The sequence below is a fragment of the Anolis carolinensis genome, chromosome 6 (assembly GCF_035594765.1).
Source record: "Anolis carolinensis isolate JA03-04 chromosome 6, rAnoCar3.1.pri, whole genome shotgun sequence".
NCBI lineage: Eukaryota > Metazoa > Chordata > Lepidosauria > Squamata > Dactyloidae > Anolis > Anolis carolinensis.
The window spans coordinates 32656165-32679273 of NC_085846.1; the positions used below are offsets into that span (position 1 = coordinate 32656165).

A 23109-nucleotide genomic window follows, 5' to 3' on the forward strand; every position below is an offset into this window, starting at 1 on the left:
AAAAAAACCTATAAGTAACGTTATGAAGCCAGCTGGCTACACACATAACAAGGGAAAACCACCTGTGACAAGAGCATGCTTCCAAAATTTGGTCTCTCTTCAGTTGGGCAGAAGCAACTGTGATGGATAATGAATGCATACACAATCCTGGAACAAGGCAAGTGTAGCATGTAAGGAAGAAAGCCACCATTTCAAGTACATCGTGACATTCAAGGCAACGCACAGCACCAGCCCTGTGGGTATTGGACTACAATCAGCAGGCCATGTATGCCTCAGACATAATTGCACCCCTACTCTAATGGGCAAAAGATTAATCGTGGCTTCTCTCTCATTTATGAAGCCACTAGAAAAAAATAATACCAGGCGACATCAAGGACAGAAATCAGGATTCTTTGGCAAAGATGCTTCACCCATCTGAATCCTCGCAGACCAGCTCCAAGTTGTGAACATGAGAGCAGCCAAGCCAAACAAAAATAAACATTCTACACATCAAAACCAGATTATTTTAATGTATAAGTCAGAGAAAAATCCAATTCAATTATGTCAATACTCTGAGAGTTAAAAACATCCAGCTGTACAGATTTCAAAATGCATTCATCAGCCTGATTCATCTCCCTTCTCATGAGGCTGAAAGCCAATCCAAAGTAGGAAAGCATGCAGCACTTCAAACGTGAAAGGAATTTTTTGAGGTTTTTTTAATGGTCCTGTAACATATACATATCTGCACGGTAGACACAAAGGTCACCCCTGTGTGCTTAGTAAGGATTTTAAAGATTCACACAAAGGTAGAAAACCAATCAGCTCTTTGCATGAAGTGGCTTGGAAATGAAACAGATCAGCACTGTGCCCTGGGATAAACCAGTTCTAGCGCAAAGGCTGTATCCACAGTTCATAAACGCTAAGATGCTCAGAGCCCTTGGGGTGTGTGCATGTGTGTGTGGTGTGTCCTGCTAAGCCCCACTGCAGCTCTTGCGATGCTAAGCCTCAGTATGAGTGACATCTGTTTCACGGAAACAGTCTGACTTCAAAGGAGCTCACAAGAGAAGCTGCGGCCTTCTTATTTCCTCCTGTGACGTTAATGGTTTTGTTTCTGCAAATGGGCTCTCTTGCCGACAGCCTTCATCCTCTTTCATCTCCAGTATTGAAGACAGACAGGCAAAGACATCCCAGGAGTGACACAAGCAGTTCCAGTTTGTATACAGAAGGCTAGGGCGACAGCAGAGGAAAAGGATGGAAACTTTGGGGGGGAACTGAAGAGGAAGATAGTTCTGAAATCCAAAAAGGAGTCAAGGGGCTAATGCAGGGTGATGTGCTGAAGAAGCATGAAAGCCCACCTCCTAAGCATTACTGGCATCCTTCCACCCTTCTAAAGGCTGTTATTTGTTATTGGAACATTGAACAGTTTAGGGACAAACCACCAACAATCATGACAGCACACATTTATGGGTACCGTTTTAAAAGTCCTAGTAACTGGAGTTTATTCCACCAGTGATATGGTCAAAGGAAACTTTTATTTAAGAAATTATACTGTTAGGATCATCCGCTGCACAAAAGAAGTTCGGGATCCAGTCTAAAGGCCTGCAGACAAGATACTTCCAACCAAGATCTTATCTTTGAGAGCATGCTCTATGTCCCTCTCTTGGATCTTTAGGAAGACCTGGAAAGAAAGGGATGTGTTACAACAGGAACTGGGAGGCATTCATTTTGTCCAAACATGACAATCAATAAAAAATAATAAAAAACATAGTGTAGATCAAGGATCACATGATTCCCATCACAACATAAGATTGAGGAATAAGGGGCACTGTGCTGTTAATCAACATCATTGTCAAACCATTTTAAAAGATGAGTTTAACTCCAAGGCTACCTATCTTCAAGGCAAAGAATCTTGCTTTTGCTTAGGCCTGTTTAGTATCAAGGATGGAATCACCCAAATAGTTCAGAAATCAGTACAGAGGGTGGCTGTGAGTTTTCCGGGCTGTATGGCCATGTTCCAGAAGTATTCTCTCCTGATGTTTCACCCACATCTATGGCAGACATACCCAAGTGAGGATTATTTATCTGTGGAAGTTCCAGCGTGGAAGGAAGAGCTCTTGTTGGTTTGAGGAAAGTGTGTTACAATTAATCACCTTGATTAGTATTGAAAAGCCTTGCAGCTTCAAGGCCTGGGGGAATCCTTTGTTGGGAGGTGTTAACTGGACCTGATTGTTTCATGTCTAGAATTCCCCTGTTTTCAAAGTGTTGTTCTTTATTTAATGTCCTTATTTTAGAGGGTTTTTTTGGCTACCAGTATTAAAATATTCTAAAACCAGCATTATTCCCTGATACATCATATAGTCCTAGATACTTGGGAAGTGTCTGACTTATGATCCAATACAACAGCCAGCATAGTGATCTTGTTTGCTGTGTACTAATCTTGTAGTGTATCTAATAATAATAACAATAACAACAACAGCAATAATAATAATAATACCACCTTTGTCAGTCGGGCTTCTTTAGCCTTCTTCAGCCCCACAATACCCCTGGCTTCCAAGAGGCCTGAGAGTGAAAGGCACTCTGACTGGTCAACAGCTCCCATTTGCTGCTTTCGGCAGATTTTGCTGTAAGCTTCATGCAGCTGAAAGGAGAAAATATTTGTGAAAACCTGGAGCTATTTAATTCAGGAGATATGGACAAGAAGCTTCTCTCCTTGTCTTCATCCAAGTGGATCAGGCTAGCTTGTTATAGATCTACGGCTTGTAATGCGACAATGCCCCCCTCTCAATTATGTCTTGCACAGCTCAACCAAAGAAGTTGCTACAAGGCCAAACATTAGATCTGCTCCATACTTCTGTCATTCTAGCTCTGATACTATATTCTCCTCTTTTTTAAATGCCCTGAAGAACTGGTCAAAAGAGAAACAAAAACCTTTTGAATGGAACTGCAAAAAATATATACAGAATATGGTGTTAAATCCCCAATTCAGCCACAAATTAAGTGGATGGTCTTGGGACACTAACAGTCTCAGCTTGAGGAGTTCAAACACTTATGCCCTCACCCTTTTCATCTGTCATTTCTGCAAAAACCAACATTTTATGAAAGAGCTTCTCTCTACTATCTCCTTGACAAATCCTACTCGTTCTGTGGTGGGACAGGAAGGCAGATAAGGAGAGAGATTAGAGGTATAGAGCATGCAGTGAACATGCTTAAAGTAATTCAGTCTGTGAGTAAAACTTTATTCTCTGAGTAAATGGCCCTCATTAACTCCCAAGGGTTTTTTTTAAGGGGGGGGAGGATGCAGATAGTGCTGATTCCTTTAAATATTCCCATTTCCTACTTCCTTATGTATTTTAAGTTCTGCACAGACAGCTAATTTTTTCAAAAGTGGAACCGTGCTATGACTCACTCATTCTGCATGCACACCTCTATCTCACTATTGTAGTTGTACAACTTCTGGCAAGTAAAATTGTGGTAACAGATGAAAGAGAAGTGTTGGTGGGTCTCCACACGCACCTTTCCGAGAGTCACTTCTTTGGATTTCTGATGCTTGGCTAAGAGCAGCAGAGAACAGACCAAGATTTTCTGTTGCAAGGGGAAGGAATCGGCATCACCACAGGTGTTGTTAGCTGCCATTCGATCGCCATACACCTCAGAGATCACACGGGAGACATGGAGCAATCCCACACGTTTGGGGACGGACAACTCTGTGGCTGGTTTAGAATGGGATTTGCCTGAGGCGGGAGAAATCAGAAAATGAATTGTGATTGGATGGATAAAGAGGAAAAATAGAGCCTATAATGCATTGCACAGATAAAAGTAAAGATGCAATATGAGAGAGACCTCTGGTAAAAAGTCTCCACTCAGCACTGGATGGTTTAAAATGATATTGGTGCAGAACAATCCCCATGTGTACATGTGTTGTAGAGACCACAAAGAGTTTCTGACCAGTCTTCCATTCAAGCATTGATTACAGTGAGATCTGTGTAGCCTCAGCAGCAGTAACTCTATTGTACACTCAGAACATGCATAGCCCCCAATGCACGGAGTCTTTATCCTCTAATTTCAAAGGATACAAATCACAAATACGTTATAGCAAATGAATACGTAGGTAAAACCCAAACCAATTGCTTCATTAGACCAGAGCTTCTTAAACTGTTCCATACTCATGCCTCTTTCAGCTTGAGAAATTCTGAATTGAACCCAAGTATATAAAACAGGTATGAAATCAAACATTCATTGTTTAAAAAAAACAGCATTTGCAAGGATTTTTAAACAGGCTAATTTTTTTCTTTTTATGAAGTATAGTTGAAGCATCTTCTGTAGAGTCCACAGTAAATATGGTACAACAGATTAATGTAAATGTCTAAAAAAGCCATTTTACTGTTGCCAACACTGAGCTAAGGGGATCCCATTAGGGGTTAGGACCCACAGTTTAAGAAGAGTGCACCAGACCTTCACTACAAACAGTGTGTAAAATGTTTCAAACTCTGTTTGAGAGATTCCTGTTTCCAAATCCCTTAATGTATCTGTTTTGCACCTGTATTCACGTGGTACTAGGTGCACTTAAAGCCAGGACCCAGACAGGAAAGGCAGGGAGCAGGTGCAGCCTCCCTCTTCAGGGCTGTCTGCTTCACTAATGCCGGAAGGGAAACTAACTTTTCTGCCAGCCAGCTGCATGATCATTCCTTCCTCCCAGTAAGGCTAAAATAAGTCCCTGGGAAGAAGTGCAACCAATCAGGGTCAGGAGAAACAATTAATGAAACATGACAGTGAGGCACAGCAGCCGAGCATCTGCTTAGGGGGAAGAATGGGGAGAAGCTACTTACAGGCAGACGGGACTTTCAGCACAGTTTGGCTCGTCACATCAGATTCCACAACCTCAATGGCCCTCCTAAGGATAAACATACATTTTAGATCATTAGTATTTTACACATGTTATCATCTAATTAAATTGCAGACAGCCCATCTCACTGTTTTGGTACAAATATACAGTGCGTGTACATGCTTTATTGCAGCCCCATGAAGCTCATAGTTTTTTAAGGCAAAGAATGTACAGAAATGGGTTTGCCAGTTCCTTCTGCTAAAATGCAGCCTACAGCACCTGGTATTCTTTGGCGGTCTCCCATCAAAGTGCTAGCCAAAGCTAACCCTTGCTTAGCTTTCAAAATCAGATAGGACAGTACCTTTAAGTCAGTGGTTCTCAACCTGTGGGTCCTCAGGTGTTTTGGCCTACAACTCCCAGAAATCCCAGCCAGGATTTCTGGGAGTTGAAGGCCAAAACATCTGGGGACCCACAGGTTGAGAACCACTGCTTTAAGCCCTTCAAATGCATTACCCTGTCAAAAATTCAGCAGCACCATCACATTGCATGAGCTTCTGTACTAATCACCTCCAATTCTAATCACATATTTTGCTCATACACAAACATGTGGACAATTTCAACAGAAAGGTGAAAACCATGAAAATGAACAAAATCTGGCTACCAGTATTAAAATACTCTAAGTCCTTTCTCCCTGAACCTTCCATAGATATATAAATCTCCCTTGCTGAGTTTTCCAATATATCTCACAACCTCTGAGTATGCCTGTCATAGATGTGGGGAAAACGTCAGGAGAGAATGCTTCTGGAACATGGCCATACAGCCCGAAAAATGCACAACCACCCAGTGATTCTGGCCATGAAACCCTTTGACAACACAATCAATATTTGGTTGAGATAGTGCTTGCAGTTCTGGAGGTACTCTTAAATTTGCTTCTCACAAACATAGCAAGGGGATTTTGTTAACCAATTAAAATTCATGAATAAACCAGGTTTTTTTTTAAACCTGAAAACTTTCAGCGGGGGATGCTGAACCCCTAACCCCCCCCCCCCCCTTGCTACCAGACCAGATTACCTAACACCGGCACATTAATGCCATTTTAGCCTTAGTTAGGCCAGAGAAAGACAAGACAAACCAATACCTCCCAAATCTAAACCTAATTGGTACTGAAAAGTTATATTCATTTGCCTTGAAGTACACTTGCTCATAATTAGGATAATTTTAATCCAACCTCATTCCTTAGAAAGAGGAATCTTAATCACATACAGAATTTGAATAATCATATATTTAACACAATATAAGATGAGGAATTTATTGAGAGTAGCGTAAGGGGTCTGTTTTGGTTTGTCCAGATATTTTAATTAACTGACTTGGCTTTTTGATGGTTTATCTGCAGCTCTCCTTTGTTTTGTCTATGACAATTTTTTTTTGTATTCTTACTGCTTTATTTTGTATTGGTATCTATAAAGCTAAGACTCAACTATTGGTCTAAGTATTGTAGAACAGCTCACCTTCAACATTTTTCAGACTAGAAGCCATCTTTAACTTAAAGCCAGCTTCAACATTTCATCTGTCCCTGTAGTAATTGGATTTTGAAAAAATTGTCTTGCTGTGGAAACAAGGATTGGTGATAAAGCTGCAGTGGAGGCAACTCTTCGCCATGATACTTCGTTCAGGAGTGGCTTTCCCTTCCGAGGTGTAGATTTCTCTCACTTCCCATTGTCTCACCCCCGTTCTTAATCATGAGTCATTTGTAAGTCTGATGTTTGTAATTTGAGGACTGGCTGTATACTACCGTCAACCTGCATAACTAAGTGTGAGGAATTATGGAAGTTGCAGTAAATAAATAAACAAACAAAGGAGGCCACAGTTGACCATCCATAGTTTCTCAGGTTTGCAACTTGGGGACTGTCAGTATATTAATTTTTGCATCTCTTTCCTCATCCACCTGCTTTAAAAGGTGGGCACCTTTCAGCAGCTGGAGGGCCACGCAGCGTTTAAAAAAGGATTTTGGACAGCTATATCACCCTGGCTGCCTCTCTCACCTAATTTTTTACCCTTTTATTTAATTGATTTTATTTCCAAATGTAATTTTAGACACTGAAGAAACCCTTTTTGTAGACAGAAAATGAACAATCATTTGGAGCATTTAAAGCCTTTTAAAAGCTGAACCACCCCACCTTTGCTCTACTATTTTCTCATCCCTTTACATTATCTTCATCTTTCTGCTCTAACAAGTTTGGAACATCCTATCCTAGGCTGGATCCAGTTTTGGGCTCTGACCACCAGCTAAAATCCAATGGCCTGATACGGGGTCTGTTACCATAATAAGATACCAAAACCACCCCCTCCATGTCCTCAAACTGGGTGGTTATTCTATTTGCATCCCTACCACGTCTTCTCACCCCAGTGCTCCCAAGCAGCGATGAAGAGTCACAAGAGGAAAACTATGCAAGCATGCGCTACACAAAGAGGAAGGAGACCTGGTGTGGCATGCACAGGCCATTAATGGGAGCTCATTACTATCTTGCCTCTTAATGAGAATAACGCTCTATTTGTTACAGTGGAAGTGGTGCTAGAGGCAGTCCTCCACCCAAGGCCTCCCTGCCAACCCATCTAATTTGGACACCTGATGGGTGGCATGAGGCAGGACTAAATCTCTTTAAGTTGACAACTATTCTTCAGCTAAAATATCATTTAGGTTAAAAGACCAAACATCTGTCTTAAATTATCAGTAGTTACAAAACAGTATTAGTTGTTTTGAAATAGCCCCAAGTACATTTAAGGGCACTGTGTGGCTTCTATTGTTGATGTCTTTGCTAGCTTTTATAATCATATTTGAAGGGGGGAGAAGGGAGGAATGATCTAGCCAAATTAAGAGCTGTTAGTTTACATTGCATAAACATAAAAGGGCATTTTAAGGGCTGCAAGAAGTGGCAGAAATGGTATTCTGCTGGTAGAGTGAAAGGCTCAGCAGCTGGATAGCATATTTGTCATTGGAGATCCGAACTTAAGTCATTACCCTGCCATCACTGAATGCCAAAACATGGTGTTTAGGGAAGGAAACAAAGTAAGATTTTACTAGCTCAAAGGTACCTTAATTTACCTCATCTATGAATACAAAGGTAGTACTCAGTAGAGTTTAAACAATGGGCAGTAGGAGAAAAACTAAAAAGGGACAGCACCCCAAAAAATTCAAGTTACTCCACCACAACCAATCACAAAACTAAACAGGTAAGAAAACTGAACATAGCACGTTGCTAACAGATTTGTGTAAATGGTGGCATTCAGAAGCCTCTTACTGTTTACTTTGAGTCTCCTTGTGGAGAGAAAAAGTGGGGTATAAATAAAAATAATTACAATGTTGCCAAATTTTCCAGGACCCCAACATCGAATTAAGGGCCAGGGCCCACAGTTTAAGAAGCAGTAATCTAAAGCCAATTCTCTTCCCCAAACTACTAGATGTCTAAACCACACACACACACACAAAAGACCTAGCTTTGTAGTGCTGAAAATTGCCAGACGCACTGTCCCGCAGAGTCTCTATGCTACAGTATGACATTTTGAAATTTCATGAAAGCCTTTGACAACAATTTTTGATTTGCTTTTCAGCCAAATTCAGGTGAAGAGGCCCAACAAGTTAATGCTACAGTGAGGTCAGGGAAGGCGAATGGCAACCCTGATAAACTCACTTGCCGGGGAAAAGAAAACTCTTCCAAGCCCCATAAAGATGTCTGCTTGAGCACTGTTAATGAGGGCCTTTTGCAATCCAAATGTAATTAACCAATCTATAATCGCAGCAGGGAGGACCAATTCCTCTCACCCTTCATAGGTAATGGGCTGTGAATATTTCCAGACATTAACACAGCCAGGAGGCAGCACCCTCCCTTCTTCCCACAAAAGCATGAGGGCCGCTTCTTCCACTCTCCCAAGCAGGGGGACCAAACGCCATAATGAAGCCTTAAATCACATCTCATGCACCGTAATTAGCTTGAATTTTAAGAGTGCTATATATTCTTCACCTGCAGATATCCAGAGCTTTGCGGGCATCCCCAGAGATGGAAGAGACTTTCCGAGCGCAGAACTGGATGGCGGCGTTGTCCAGCACCTGCTCCCCTGACACCTGAGGGACAGAGAGTGGAGCAGAGGGTTACAAGAGGAGGCTCTTTCATATGACATCTTTCTGGCCTCTGAGAGAAAATACCAAGAGGCCTTGGGCATGGGTTGCAAAAGGCCAGCTCTGCTGCCTCAGCCTCATGATCTCAATCTAACAAAGTCTTGAATTCACTGAATTCCTACTACATTTGTTACTATCAAAAAGCAATGTAGCTGGTAGGTAAAGAAACAAACAGAAGAGATATGGCTTCAGCTGAGGGAAACAATGAGACAGATTGAATGGGCACAGATGTTAAGTTATTAAGTCAAGACAGGCAGATAACGAATTATCAGCAGATGGCAACCTTTAGTCTCCTCGCACCACATTTGTTAAAGATTACAACCAACCATGTTTGGGTCGTATACGTATGCATAGGTTTATGGCATAACTTCACAATCATAAAGGCTAGTAACTTAAGCAGGTAAAAGGCATAAAACTTATCAAGAGGAAAGAGGAAACGTGATAGCCATGTTTAAATAATTGAAAAGATGTTATATGGACAAGGATTCAAGAGCAATGGGTTCAAATTACAAGAAAGGCGATTCAACCTGAACAGTAGGAAGAACTTTTTGACTGAAAGAGCTGTTTAACAGTGGAACTATCTGTCTCAGAGTGTGGTGGAGGCTTCTTCTTTGGAGGCTTTTAAACAAAGGTCAGGTAGCAACCTGTCAGGGGTGCTTTGATTGTGCTTTTCTGCATGGCAGGGGTTAAACTAGATGGCTCATCTTCCAGCTCTATGATTCTATGAATATGCCACCACATTCTGTTTCTGCCCCAAACCCTATCACACCTCTCTCCATAATGTTACATACATATATCCTTGGTCTACAACAGGAAAAGTACACAGTAGCTCCCTCCAGAATCTTTCACGGAACATGCAGGAAAAGCAAAATGGAAATAACAGATACGTCTATTTGATCCACTCATCCAAAGTAAGTTTTTTAAAAAAATATAGATTTCTCTAACAAAATGTGCTATGTTTTCATCCTTTTGTATTATTTATTTATTTATTTATTTATTTACAGCATCTATATTCCGCCCTTCTCACCCCGAAGGGGACTCAGGGCGGATCACATTACACATATAGGCAAACATTCAATGCCTTTTAACATAGAACAAAGACAAGACAAACATAGGCTCCGAGCGGGCCTCGAACTCATGACCTCCTGGTCAGAGTGATTCACTGTAGTGATTCATAGCAGCTGCTCTCCAGCCTGTGCCACAGCCCGAGCCCGGCTATTTTAATGTGTTTTAAAATGGTTTTAATTCAGTAGAATTTTTGATAGAAATCTGTAATTTTTAAATTTTAACTTTTATATCCAATAGATCGTAGCTTGAATTTGTTGCAATCTGCCTCCCATACTGAGATAAAGGCAGGAAAGAAGGAAATATATATTGCAGTATGTATAAGTATCATTTCTGAAGTTACATTTACTCTGGTAATAGGGCATGTGTATAGCACAAATAGCTTTTATTACTTATGTCCAAGTCCATCTCCTCAAGCTCTTAATAATCTTTTTTAACTTTAGGAAGTGGCTGCTCAATCCATTCGGCAGCTTACTTGGATTTAGTCTCAGTGGTAGGAAATGTTGAAGATGCTCCTGATAGAGCATAGAGTGAATATATTCTACACATGAATAATACAGGATGTGTGCCTCTTGGGAACAGAAGTGTTTTGGATTTTAGATTTTCTGGGATTCTGGAAACACTTGCATATACGTAAGATATCTTGGGGATGGGACCCATGTCCAAACACAAAATTCATGTATGATTCATATATACCTTATATGCATAGTCTGAAGGTAACTGCATATGCTAATAATTTTGTGTGTGAAACAACGTTTAGTGTATACTGAACCATCAGACCACTATCTCAGCCCTCAACTGCACAGTTTTGGATTTTGAAAGAAGTAATGCTTCAGTCGTACCCTGTAAATTGGACGTCGCTACTCGTTCTGTTGGCTGCTTAAGGCTACAACTGAAACTGTGGGGCTTTGTTGCCAAGATCTTACCTGCTTCAAGCGCTCCTGAAGGATAGCAGCAAGCTGATCTTTGCTATAAGGGGGGAAATTTAGCAGTTGGGGTTTGCACTTTGGGCGGGTTTGTAAGCGGGGCAGGATGCGATCCGTGAGATCCAAGGCATTGGCTATGCCTGCGAACAAAAAGAAATTTAAAGGTCTACAGTGGTACTCTTCCCCTCATAAATCTTACATCAGAATGGATATGAATTTGCTCTTAAAAGGCCGAAACAAGAACACATCCAAATTACCCATCTTCCAGCAGCTTTCTGAAATATAGTTCACCTCCCACTCTAGTGAAAACCAGCAATATTCAAGTACACAAATGAGTAGGAAGCCCACATAACACATCAACACCTTACTGACAAAAAGTATAGCAAAGAAGTATGAACATCAAAGACTTCAAGCATCAGCAACACTCTTGTGTCCTATGTTGATTTAAAAGTTCCATGAAGCAGCTTAGAGCTACAATCCTGGAGACACTTGTCTTCTCCTGGTCTATATTGCATCAGTTGATCAGTCAGAGGCTATGGGTGGATGGCCCTGCATTTTTCATGCAGGAAATTGCTTAGTTTCCCTGAAAAGTACAGTCAAGCTCTTTGCCTTCAAAAGTTTGTGAGTTTCATAATTTTTAGATTTTATTATTATGTTGTCTTTAGATGCAATTCAATGGTCAATTATTGGCACACATTGACCAGTCACCCTGGAAGATCTAGAGGTTGCGAGGGGCATTTTTTTCATAAGGTTTTGCACCTCTGACCCCTTGAAGTGTTGGGCTTCTTATATTCTGTCTAAAAAAGCTTTTACAAACCTCTCCAGATGTGCTCAAGTAAGACTTCAAAATGCTCCCAACAGGTTATGTTTTATGATACTGCTGTTTGTTTATTATGAACTCTTTTGTATACATTAACTGATTTAATTTTGAGGTCTAGAAACATAATTTTAGGTGTTGTAATGCTTGCATTGTTAGATCATTCTTGGTCATATAATTTAGCATTTTACTTGATACTTTTGAATTTAGTGTTATGAGTTGCCTTGTCTCTTATAGGAAAAAAGGGAAGGTGCAAATAAATAAATAAGTTAGTAAATAAGTAAGGACAATATATAATTGACCCACTAACAATCCTGGAATCATTTCTACTCTTTTCCTGATATTGCTGCTCTCAAAAATATAATATAAAACAGCATTTCTGACACTTACCAATGAGAACAAGGCGGGAGTTGGGTAGAGAAGGCCATTCAAATACTGTATAGAGAACATCCTGTCCCTTGCTGTCCAGTTGGTCCATCTCATCTAAAACAACTAAACTGTAAAGCAAACCAACATGTAAGCAACATCCCTCTAAGGCTAAGAAGAAAGTAATGTGAAGATCTGACAAATAATCCAAGGTTAAGGAAGGCAGCAGCTCCCAAAAGTCCTTCCTGCATCATCTAAGCATTTAAACAATGATCAAAACCCATCAACTACAAGTAGCCCCATGGGGTGGACACCACAGGATCGAAACTCCACTGTTGCTAGGTACTATATAGGTAAAAATGGAAGAAACTCTTTGAAATTGCAGTAATTTATCTGCTTTTTCAAAAGAAATATTTCTAGTCACTAGAACCAGTAAACATTGAAGTAATGCTTTACAGTTATACATTTTTGACACTCAAGGGAGAAGATGCCAGTTTTTCCTAGTCTGTCAATCAAGGCTGGTTCCATGCATGATTGTTTTCTCTGCAATTAAATGAACAGAGGCTGATTTTTTTTAAAAACTGTACATTTTTACTTTTGTTGTTCATTTATCATTTGTCAGTTTTATAATATTTTCTAAGTTACCATGATCTATACTTATTCGTTACCCTCATTCAATTATCGGTTAGTAAGCTAACACTTACATAAGCACCACTGATTCACTGTGTCTACTTTATAGCTGGTACTAACATTAGATCCAGACCTCTGAAGAAGTTTTGTCGCAAAACACATCTAAATTAAATGTGAAGGCCCAGGCGGAAAACACAAAAATTAAGAAAAACTCTATAATTTGTTAGTTTGCAATTTCTGATCTTGATTTCTTTTTCCACATTTTTAATGGAAATTAGTTTTTCATACCTGGTTAACACTATAGAGGAGGAGACAAAATATGGGGTTTGTTTTATTAGTGCTAATGATTTTTTTGCCTTTTACTCCTGTTTTCATGTTCCTAGTAAATTGTCAATGAAAGCTATACTCAATATTATTTTTATTATCATTATTATCTTGCTTTTTCTGTCTTAGAAGACACTCAAATCGGCTATAGTTCACATTGGCCTTGCAGTTTTATTACAGATCCACAAGCAACAAAAATATTTTTATATTACTTTTGTAATTACGGTCTCAACAAACTGTACATTCTTCCAAACACTAATTATTTTGCAAACCAAGTTAATATATTTGATGTTTGCAGTAACAAAATGACTTTCAATCTAGAATCTATTTCTAGCATGGCTAGAAATTTTATATCTCTCACACAAACATATTTTATATAAATAAATGTGGAATAGAAGACTTACTTCTATTTTGTAAAATCTGGCATTTTATATATATTTTTCTTTCTTTTTATTTATTCAAATAGACATACATTTGTAAGTGTTTGTTGCATACAGTACAATACTTTGCAGCTATTAGTATCTGGCATGTTTTTGAGACAGAAAGAACTACTACAATCTGCAGTGTTGCTGGGATCAAGGTTTCCAATAAGATCCTAATAATGGATTAGGAGGATAGATTCAAGGCAACACAGTCATAAACAAAAAAACTCAGCTCCCCATAAACCAGCCATTCATGTACCCATCAGCTTCACCAAGACTGATGAATAACAAATCTCACAGACACCATTTTATTAAGCACATATTTCTACAGCGTACTCCAGGCAGAAATCTAGCAACTGTCTCACTTTGTCATCATTAGTAACTCTATGAACGTCCAGGTTCATATGAGCAGTTACTTAAGAATATTAAATCCTAATCAAACTTCAATGTCTCAAGAATACTCTGAGGAAGGAATTAAAGTGAGGAGGGAGCATGAGGAAGGGCTATGATCCCTCTTTAAACTCCTATTCCTGGACTGTTTGTTCAAATTAATCTTACCGGTAAAGAACCTACTCCACTTATCAGAAGGATACCACCTGCTTACTCTTTGCTGTATAATACATAGCAGATGAAAAATCTAGGACACCATCACATGGCTTTTGCCAAACATTTTCCTTTCAAGCCTAATAATAATAACAAAAAAACCCCCATAATGGAAACTCTCATCTTCACAAAATATGCGTAATACAAAAACGCAATTCCTGATTAGTTTCTATTTTAAAATCCTACCTTCCTAGTGGAAAAAAATGAAATAGGGCTCTGGTTTGTCAAAAAGTTTGTACTTACACCATAGGGGCGCCTTTTGACGTCAGCCTCTTCTCCAGCTTTCTGATGACATCACTCCTAGCTGCTCTGTCGGCTCCAGTCTGGTCCAATTGCTCAGCAATGGCTGGGAAGACAGCGTGGGAGCTCCTCAAGGCCATGCAGTTTAAAACAATGGTCTTAATGCCCATGAGTTCAGTCTGCCAAAGAGAGATACAAAGGAATGAGATAGAACAGAATTTTGCAATAGCCACTGTAATGAAAATACAGTGTGATCTGTGGGAGGTGATGTTAGGAATTATGGGGTTTGAAGTCCAAAACACCAGGAAGGCCAAAGTTTGCCCATGCCTGCTCCTGAACCTACTGTGGAAATAGGACATTATGCATAACAGCTATTGAATACTATTGAATTGAAAGACTTCTAACGGAAGCTACCATAAAGTGGCTCTAGATCAGGCATGGGCAAACTTCGACGTCCAGGTGTTTTGGACTTTACCTCCCACAATTCCTAACAGCTACTGATATGAGGAATAATGGGAGTTGAAGTCCAAAACATCAGGAGAGCCGAAGCTTGCCCATGCCTTCTCTAGAGCATTGCTTCTTAAACTATGGGTCCCAACCCCAAATAAAATCTCCTTAGCTCAGTGGTTCTCAACCTGTGGGTCCCCAGGTGTTTTGGCTTAGAACTCCCAGAAATTCCAGCCAGTTTACCAGATGTGGGATTTCTGGGAGTTGAAGGCCAAAATATCTGGGGACCCACAGGTTGAGAACCACTAACTTAGCTCAATGATGAGGTGCTGAAAAAATTTGGCATCAGTGAAAAGTTTTCTGAGCATCACCTAGTGGTTGTTTTAGATGGTTACATGAATCTCTTGTACCGTGGACTCTGCAGAAGATGCTTCAAATGTATTTCGGAAAAAGAAAAATCAGCCCGTTTAGTAAGCATTGCAAATGCTGGTTTGTTATCAAGAAATGATTGAATTTTATACCTATTTTATACACATTTATGTGTAAACATTTCTCAGGCTAAAACGGGTCCTGAGCGGAAAAGTTTAAGAAGCCCTGCTGTAGAGGACTTAGAAAATTCCTCAAGAGGTAACCTCTCTGGGAATTTGCTAGATCTTCCACAACAACTTTACGTTCCAATATTATATTAAACTAGCTGTGCCCTGCCACGCGTTGCTGTGGCCATTTAGAATTCCACTGAATCGCCTCGCTGCTTCCAAGCCTGGGTGCTTTCTATATATGGGCCTCTTTGCTTTGGCTGGTTGAATGGGACGGAGTGGTGTGATGGCTTCCAAATGTGAGGGTTTTTTATGTAGGGGAAATATTGGTTTGAGAGGTTGAAGAGGAGTGAATAGTGTTGGTGCTTTGAAGCCTGGCCGCTTTCTACCTTGTGGAATTGTTGGTTGGGCAGGTCGAATAGCAATAAATAGTCTGAGTGCAGGAAGTATGAATGTTGCAATTAGTTACATTCTGAATGTATTGAATGGCCCTGGAGATTCGAGGCCTGGCTGTTTCCTGGTTGAGGGAATCCTTTGTTGGGAGGTGTTAGCTGGGCCTGATTGTTTCCTGTGTGGAATTCCCGTGTTTGGAATGTCCCTGTCTTTTGAGTTTTGTTTTGAATTTTGTGTCCTGATTTTAGAGATTCTATTGTTCGGTTTTCTTATTAGACCATAGTAATTATTACATATGATATAAAATAATGTTATGTATTAATTACTGTTCTTACGAATGTAGCACGCAAACATAGCAACATTTAATTCGAAAACATTGACTACTAAATGGCAGACTGGCTTGGATAAGTGAAGCTTGGCTAAGTGAGACTCTACTGTATTGTCTGTTTGGAGGCCAAGTGTGAATGTTGCCATTGGCGAGCTTGATTAGCACTGAATGGCCTTGCAGCTTCAGTGCCTGGGTGGTTCTTGCCTGTGAAGCTGTTGATGATTATTGTTGTGGTTGTGATTGTTTTTACAGTAGAGTCTCACTTATCCAACATAAACGGGCCTGCAGAATGTTGGATAAGCAAATATGTTGGATAATAAGGAGGGATTAAGGAAAAGCCTATTAAACATTAAATGAGGTTATGATTTTACAAATTAAGCACCAAAACATCATGCAATACAACAAATTTGACAGAAAAAGTAGTTCAATACGCAGTAATGCTATGTAGTAATTACTGTATTTACAAATGTAGCACCAAAATATCATGATATATTTAAAACATTGACTACCAAATTGTGTTGGATAATCCAGAATGTTGGATAAGTGAGACTTTACTGTATTGGAATTGAGGTGTAGAGGAGGAGAAACTGAAAGTAATTGAGGGAGAACTCTTCCTGCTTCCCTTCTGGCCCCCGCCCCTCCGTGGCCTCAGTGTGCCTGTTTGAGGGGGCAACGTGGGCAAGGCCCCTCCCTCCCACCTCGCTCTCTTTCCCTGATGACAATGAGGAGGAGGTCGTCCCGGAGGAGGGTGGCCGGGGAGGAGGCCTGGCCTCCCGGCCCTCTCCTGGCCACGTCCCCCGGCCCCAGTCCCGGCCAGGCCTCGCCAGAGGGAGGGCGGCGGTGGGGGGCTCTGTGTAGGCCTTGCTGGTCCCTCCTCCCTGGTGCCATGTTGAGGGCCGCTGGGTGAGGTTTTTCTTGGTCGCGGTGCCTCGGAGCAGGAAGAGGGAAGCGCGCGGGAGCGCCTGTTGAGGGGAGGGGGTTGTTCTCTCCGTGCCTGGGGTTCGTTGTGGCGGAGGCGCACATGGAGTGTTTTTGTTTTTAGGCCCCGTGGTGGTTCCTGTTGTTTATTTTAGTTGTATGAACCCAGAGGCAGGGATGAGGGGTTGTGCTGGCAAATTTTGAGGTTGTGGGATATGTAGTTTTGTTGTTTTGCTCGGTGCCGGGATTCCATTACCATTTTATATATATAGATTCTATGTTCCAGTATTATATTAAAAGGAGATGTTAGCACCTGAACTCAGGGCCCCATAGTTACCTTCAAGTCCAGCAGAGCCCTCTTCAGGCAAGCGCTTTTCCCAGTCCCGGGAGCACCAGAGATATAAAGGCTTCCAGGTTTCTCCTTACAGACATGTACCTGGAGGAAGCGGTGGAGAACACCTGTCTCTTTCTCTCTGGCATGCAGCTGATCTGGAACAGCTGTATGCAAGAGACTCTTTGCCTGTTGATAACAGCTGCCTGTACAAACAAAATTAAGATGGAATAATCTTTGAACAAAAAGCACACAAAGAACACCATGTATTCTGCCACTCAGTCAATCTCTCCCTGCATCAAATTCATGAAGTGACTCTACTCACCATAAACTGGCTAAGGAAGTTTTCAATTGACACATTCAAATATATTACATTAGCTAACCTTAGAAACAAAATAAACTTCATGTTCACACCAATAGTAGTAGTAGTAGTAGCAGCAGCAATAATAATAATAATAAACTTTATTCCTGTCACCATCTCCCAGAAAGAATTTGGGGCGACTTACAGAGCACTCATAATGTAACAATACAGATGGTGCAATAAAATACAAATACATCAATACCAAAGGTAAGAACATAATTTACATCATCAATACATAGTCATGCCAAGTTTCAGGTGTCTATGGTGAAACATAGTAATATATCTTGGAACTATGGTTTAGAATGATAAATACAATCTTACTGTAGAAGATTGCTTTTGCGACACATATAATTTTAGTAAGTTAATAATTCAAGTCATTTCTAACTTATGGCATCCCCATTACAGGATTTCCTGGCAAGATTTGTTCACAGAGGTTTGTCATTGCCTTCCTCTGAGGTTGCCCAGGGGCTTCCACAGCTAAACTGGGAGATAGAAACCCTGGTACTCGAATCACTACAGCATACTGGGTCTAAGCTGTATTTTACTGGACTAATTGGCTATAATTAGAAATATCAGTTACTCAGACCCTGGTCTGATCAAACACTGTGTTCTTCTATTTTATGCTCTTAATACATTTCTTTAGGTGAACATCTGGTAGAATGTATAGCACCCCTGCCCACATGCTTAGAATATTCCTAACATCAAATGATTAATCACTATCTTGGTTAATAAAACCTACAGGGAAATGTTTAACCTAGAACCCCCAAACCAAAAACAAACAATTCTACACTTTCCTGCCATCACATGTGCACTACAGATAGAAAAGTGTCAAAGACCTGGGCTTCCCATAAAATAAACAAAGCAAACCAGTTCTGTGAAGTTACCAAGAACTTATATCCCCAAACCCTTTCACGGAGCTCTTTCGTGGGAACAATTTTACAAATCACCTTAACTTTCTTATTCTGTAAAATTCACACAAACATCAACATTAACTAACCCAACAAACAACGTATTAAAAGTATGAATTAGAACAAAGTACAACAGCTCTCTCTTTGGAAGATCCCAGAGACAAGCTATTAACTCAGATTGATTGTTCCTTCAAATAAATCTACAGAAGCAGAAAATGTGCAGAATAGAGCCCCTCAATGTGTATGATATGATATAGTAGTTACATACCTTCTTGCTTAAAAAGACGAGTACACACCAGCTCTTTCTTAGGGTAGTGATGTTGCAAAGAAGTTGGAGTCTCTTCAGTTCTGCGGAGGGGAGAGGGAACTGCATTGGTAGACCTGGTTGGAGATTTGAGGGCCGAATGCTCATTGAACAGTAAAGTTCGTCCCTTTGGAGAACTGGGTAGAAAGATGTTTTCTTTTTTACTCTGCTTAGATGGGGAGCAAGGCAGCAACTGCGTTACATTGCAGAGATTTTCATCTCCTGTGGGAGGGAAAAGGCATTCAGCTAAGAAGAAGGCAAGAGACAATAATAGAAGTAGAAGTAGAATAAGAATCCAGATACAAAAGATAGTCTATGTCATAATCAAAAGAAGGCCTACTCCAGCCACAGAACATGGCTTTCTAAAAATGCTTTAAGATTTTTTTCTTTCAAGTTTCTTCTAGCTCTTCTAGGTGAAATCTTCTGAATGGGGGGAACAGACAGCAAAACAAACACCACAGGGGTGTTGCGCCCCCCCCATGCTATTCAAAGCTAAAAGATATATATTTTGGCAGGAGTTACACTTTAAAAATATACCTGTTCCAACTTACAAATTCAATTTCTGAACAAACCAAATTGTAACTTGGAGCCTGCCTGTATATGCTAGCAAAGGCCCATTTTATAATGCCCCGTATATCAAGTTTGCACCAAGAAGAAAACCTTATAACTCATATGAAGTCAGCCCAGTGGTATTTTGGAAAATAGGCCCACTTTCTACCATAATTTCTAGAAGCCTCACATGTTACTTTAGCACCAAGAAGACGACTTAAACACATATAAAGTATACATGCCCAGTGATGCTTTGGAAAACATTGAGGAAGGCAACTTACCAAGACGCTTGCGAGGGCTAAGAGGCAAGACTTGCTTTTTAGAAGAGAGTGGTGAGGCTGGGACTGAATCCAACTTTGAACCCTCTTCTTTAACCAGAGTCTGGCAAAGGGTCCTAGTTGATTTCCGCTTAGGAAAGTCAATTTTATTCTGTTTCTGGGGTTGGGACTTAGATCTGGTATTAGGCATGGTGGATACTAAAACCAAAGAGAAGCATATAAAGTATCAGTATACAAGTTAAACAACATACACAACTAATCTCTGCCTCAGACACATGCATATAACACCCCTTTTAAAACTCAACTGTTATATTATTCCTATGTATAATGTTTATCCTACATGAGTAAGAACACTGAGACTGGGCTGGAGCATAGAATACTGTCCACTTCTTGTTCAGGAAAACAGGAAGGATCTCAGTTCCCAATGACTCTTCATTTCCCGTCCCTTGTTCATGTTTTACTCCTTTCCCTACACAGGTATATCTCAGTTAACAAATCAGATGTGTTTTGGGGCCTCCCTTCTTCAATAAAATGTACTATCAGAGGCAGAAATAACCTGAAAAGGATGGAATACAGCACCACAAAAAGAGCAAATCAACCTGTTTTAGCCTGTTTAAAAAATCAAAACTAACAATATGCACAGGTTAAATGAAACAACCGAGTTAGTTGAGTTTTGTTCACAGAAATATTTATTAAGAGATTCTGGAGGCAGTTGACAGTGTACCCTGCATGCTGTAGGCTGGCACATTAATCTACAGTAGGATTTTATTCTTTTCCAGTTCAATCTTTATTGCATTGTTTACTGCAATAAATATATGGCCCCTGCCCTAAACTTTAGACTTTGTGTTGTTCTAAATCTAAAACGACTTGAAGGCACACACAACAACAATCCTAATTAACTTGACTATCACATCAGCCAAAAGCAGGCCCACACTTCCCATTGAAATACTGGTAAATTTATGTTAGTTAAAGGTGTTCTTCATTTTAGATATTATATTGTTCTTGCGCTCCATGCAGTCATGCCAGCCACATGACCTTGGAGGTGTCTATGGACAACGCCGGCTCTTCGGCTTAGAAATGGAGATGAGCACCAACCCCCAGAGTCGGTCATGACTGGACTTAACGTCAGGGGAAACCTTTACCTTATGGTTCTTGCATTTTTGCACTACAAATAACATATGTGCAGTGTGCATATGAATTCATTCATGTTGTTTTCATGTTATTTTTGAACTATAGTCCGCCCTCCCAACAGTGTGAGGAACCTTGAACCAGCCTTCTGTTTTTAAAAGTCTGAGAACCCCTGTTTTATTGCAACAGACACACTGCTACAACTTAATGTTGAATGTTTCTCAGTCCCCATCATCATCATCATCCCAATGCCAATGCTACTAAAATCCTTTCAGCAAGACAAGAGGTTGAGGAACAGGAGGTGTGACGTGTGCAAAAAAGGTTGTAGAAATATCTTTGCCAGAAGACCTGTTAACTGAAGGATGCGTGTAAACCTATGAACTTCCATTCTACACTGGTCAGATATTATCATGACCTAAACATTTGTTTAATTGGGACATTATATAGGTTCTTACTTACTCCAAATCTCTAGTATTCAGCATTTTGGCCATCCATACATGGGGGTTTAATGACTATTTAGTAATAAACAGTTTGGGGAAAATGTAAACAGAAACCCCAAGTTTTCTCATTCAGTAAAGAAGTCGTTATAACATCTATAAGTACACACATAATAAAAGTGAAAATATTTATGTGTGTATGTGGCTGGGATGTCCACTTACACAGACAACCTCCTGCCTCCACAAACAGCAATAGCTCCCACTACTTGGGAGACATCAATGGCCCTCCCTCCAATGACATTGCAGGTTATAGTGAGCATTGTAAACATGTCCAAGAGCCCTGCTAATGTCCTCCGCAAACACCATACTGCTGACCACCCAAGTGAATTGTCATATGGGGACAATTTCATCCTAGATGTCATGTGTTTCCTCTACACAGACATCCCAGTGTTTCTTACTCTCCATTTCTGTGGAATTTGCATGACCCCGCCCACTGCCTCTCCCATAACCCTTTCCTATTCTTTTATATGTCGCACAGCAAACAGAGGAATTGATCAGCAACTGAACACACTAGAAAGGTTTGGGGAGAATTCTCCATGATTTATAGGAGTTGTAGGTACTGGGATGTATAGTTCACCTGCAATCTAAGAGCACTCTGAACTCCACCAAAGATGGAATTGGACCAAACTTGGCACACAGAGCCCCCATGACCAACAAAAAATACTGGAGATCTCTGGAGGAAATTCACTTTGATTTGAGGGAGTTGTAGTTCATCTACCGTACATCCAGAGAGCATTGTGAACCGAAACATTGATGGATCTAGGCCAAACTTTGCACACATACCTGATATGCTGAAATTTGATTACTTGGGGAGGGGGGTTGGGAGCAACTAACCTTCCTTTCTGGGAGTTGTAGTTCACCCACAACCAGGGAAACTGATCTTCACTAATGATGGACCTGGATCAAACTTGGCACAAAGAACCCCCATGAGTAACTCAACCTATTGGAGAGTTTTGAGGGGACTGACTCACTATAGTGGGAGTTGTAGTTTACCCTACAGCCAGAGAGCACACTGAACCCCACCGATGATGCATCTAGAGCAGGTATGAGCAAACTTGGGCCCTCCAGGTGTTTTGAACTCCAACTCCCACAATTCCCAACAGCCGGCTGTTAGGAATTGTGGGAGTTGGGAGTCCAAAACACCTGGAGGGCCCAAGTTTGCCCATGCCTGATTTAGAGCAAACTTGCCCAACATAACAAACTTTTAAGCACTGATGGAGTTTTTTGGGGTTAACCTGGCATGATGTGTTATTATAATAGTAATATATTGCAAATATTGCTGCTTTAAAGCATATGAATAGCAATTACAGTGGGGTAGAACTGTATTCATTCTGCAGTATAGCTACACCCACAGCCACCCTTAATAGTCACGTTTAAACCGTGTGAAGTTTTGTGGCAGGAAGTTCCATAAGTCGTAGCTACTTCATAGTACTTTTTTAAATAATTGTTAACGAATAATGGGGGAACGGGACTCTTTCCTACCTTTCAGTCCTGGAACTTTTAATTCCAATTAAGTCTTCCTCAGCCTCCCTCTCGGAGAAACCGCGCCAAACAAACTCTTCGCTGTCTCCTTCCTCCTGAATGACAATTGCATCTGCCGGAGCGCGCGCGCGCGCTAGCCGCCCGCTCGAGCTCTCCCATTGGTTCCCCGGAGTGCGCGCTCCGCCTCCTCCCAGCCAATCGCCGCTATTCGCGCCAAACCCAAACCTCTCATAGGCTCTTTTTCTTCGCATAGGCAGTGTCAGGGCCAGTGCCTGGCTTCC

The 23109-nt window shown here is 40.7% G+C and overlaps 1 protein-coding gene across 1 annotated transcript; it reads right to left on the reverse strand.

The window, feature by feature from the left end:
* Nucleotides 1–489: 489 nt before the first annotated feature.
* cdc6 (cell division cycle 6) lies at nucleotides 490–23095 on the reverse strand. The gene is made up of 12 exons (XM_003222455.4): nucleotides 22829–23095; nucleotides 19725–19919; nucleotides 18859–19116; nucleotides 17328–17527; nucleotides 14372–14547; nucleotides 12174–12280; nucleotides 10967–11106; nucleotides 8821–8921; nucleotides 4806–4870; nucleotides 3493–3710; nucleotides 2477–2617; nucleotides 490–1657 (listed from the first exon to the last, which is right to left on the reverse strand). The coding sequence occupies exons 2-12, from the start codon at nucleotides 19909–19911 to the stop codon at nucleotides 1571–1573; spliced, it is 1680 nt and encodes a 559-aa protein (XP_003222503.2). The 5' UTR covers nucleotides 19912–19919; nucleotides 22829–23095; the 3' UTR covers nucleotides 490–1570.
* Between the last annotated feature and the right edge of the window lie 14 nt (nucleotides 23096–23109).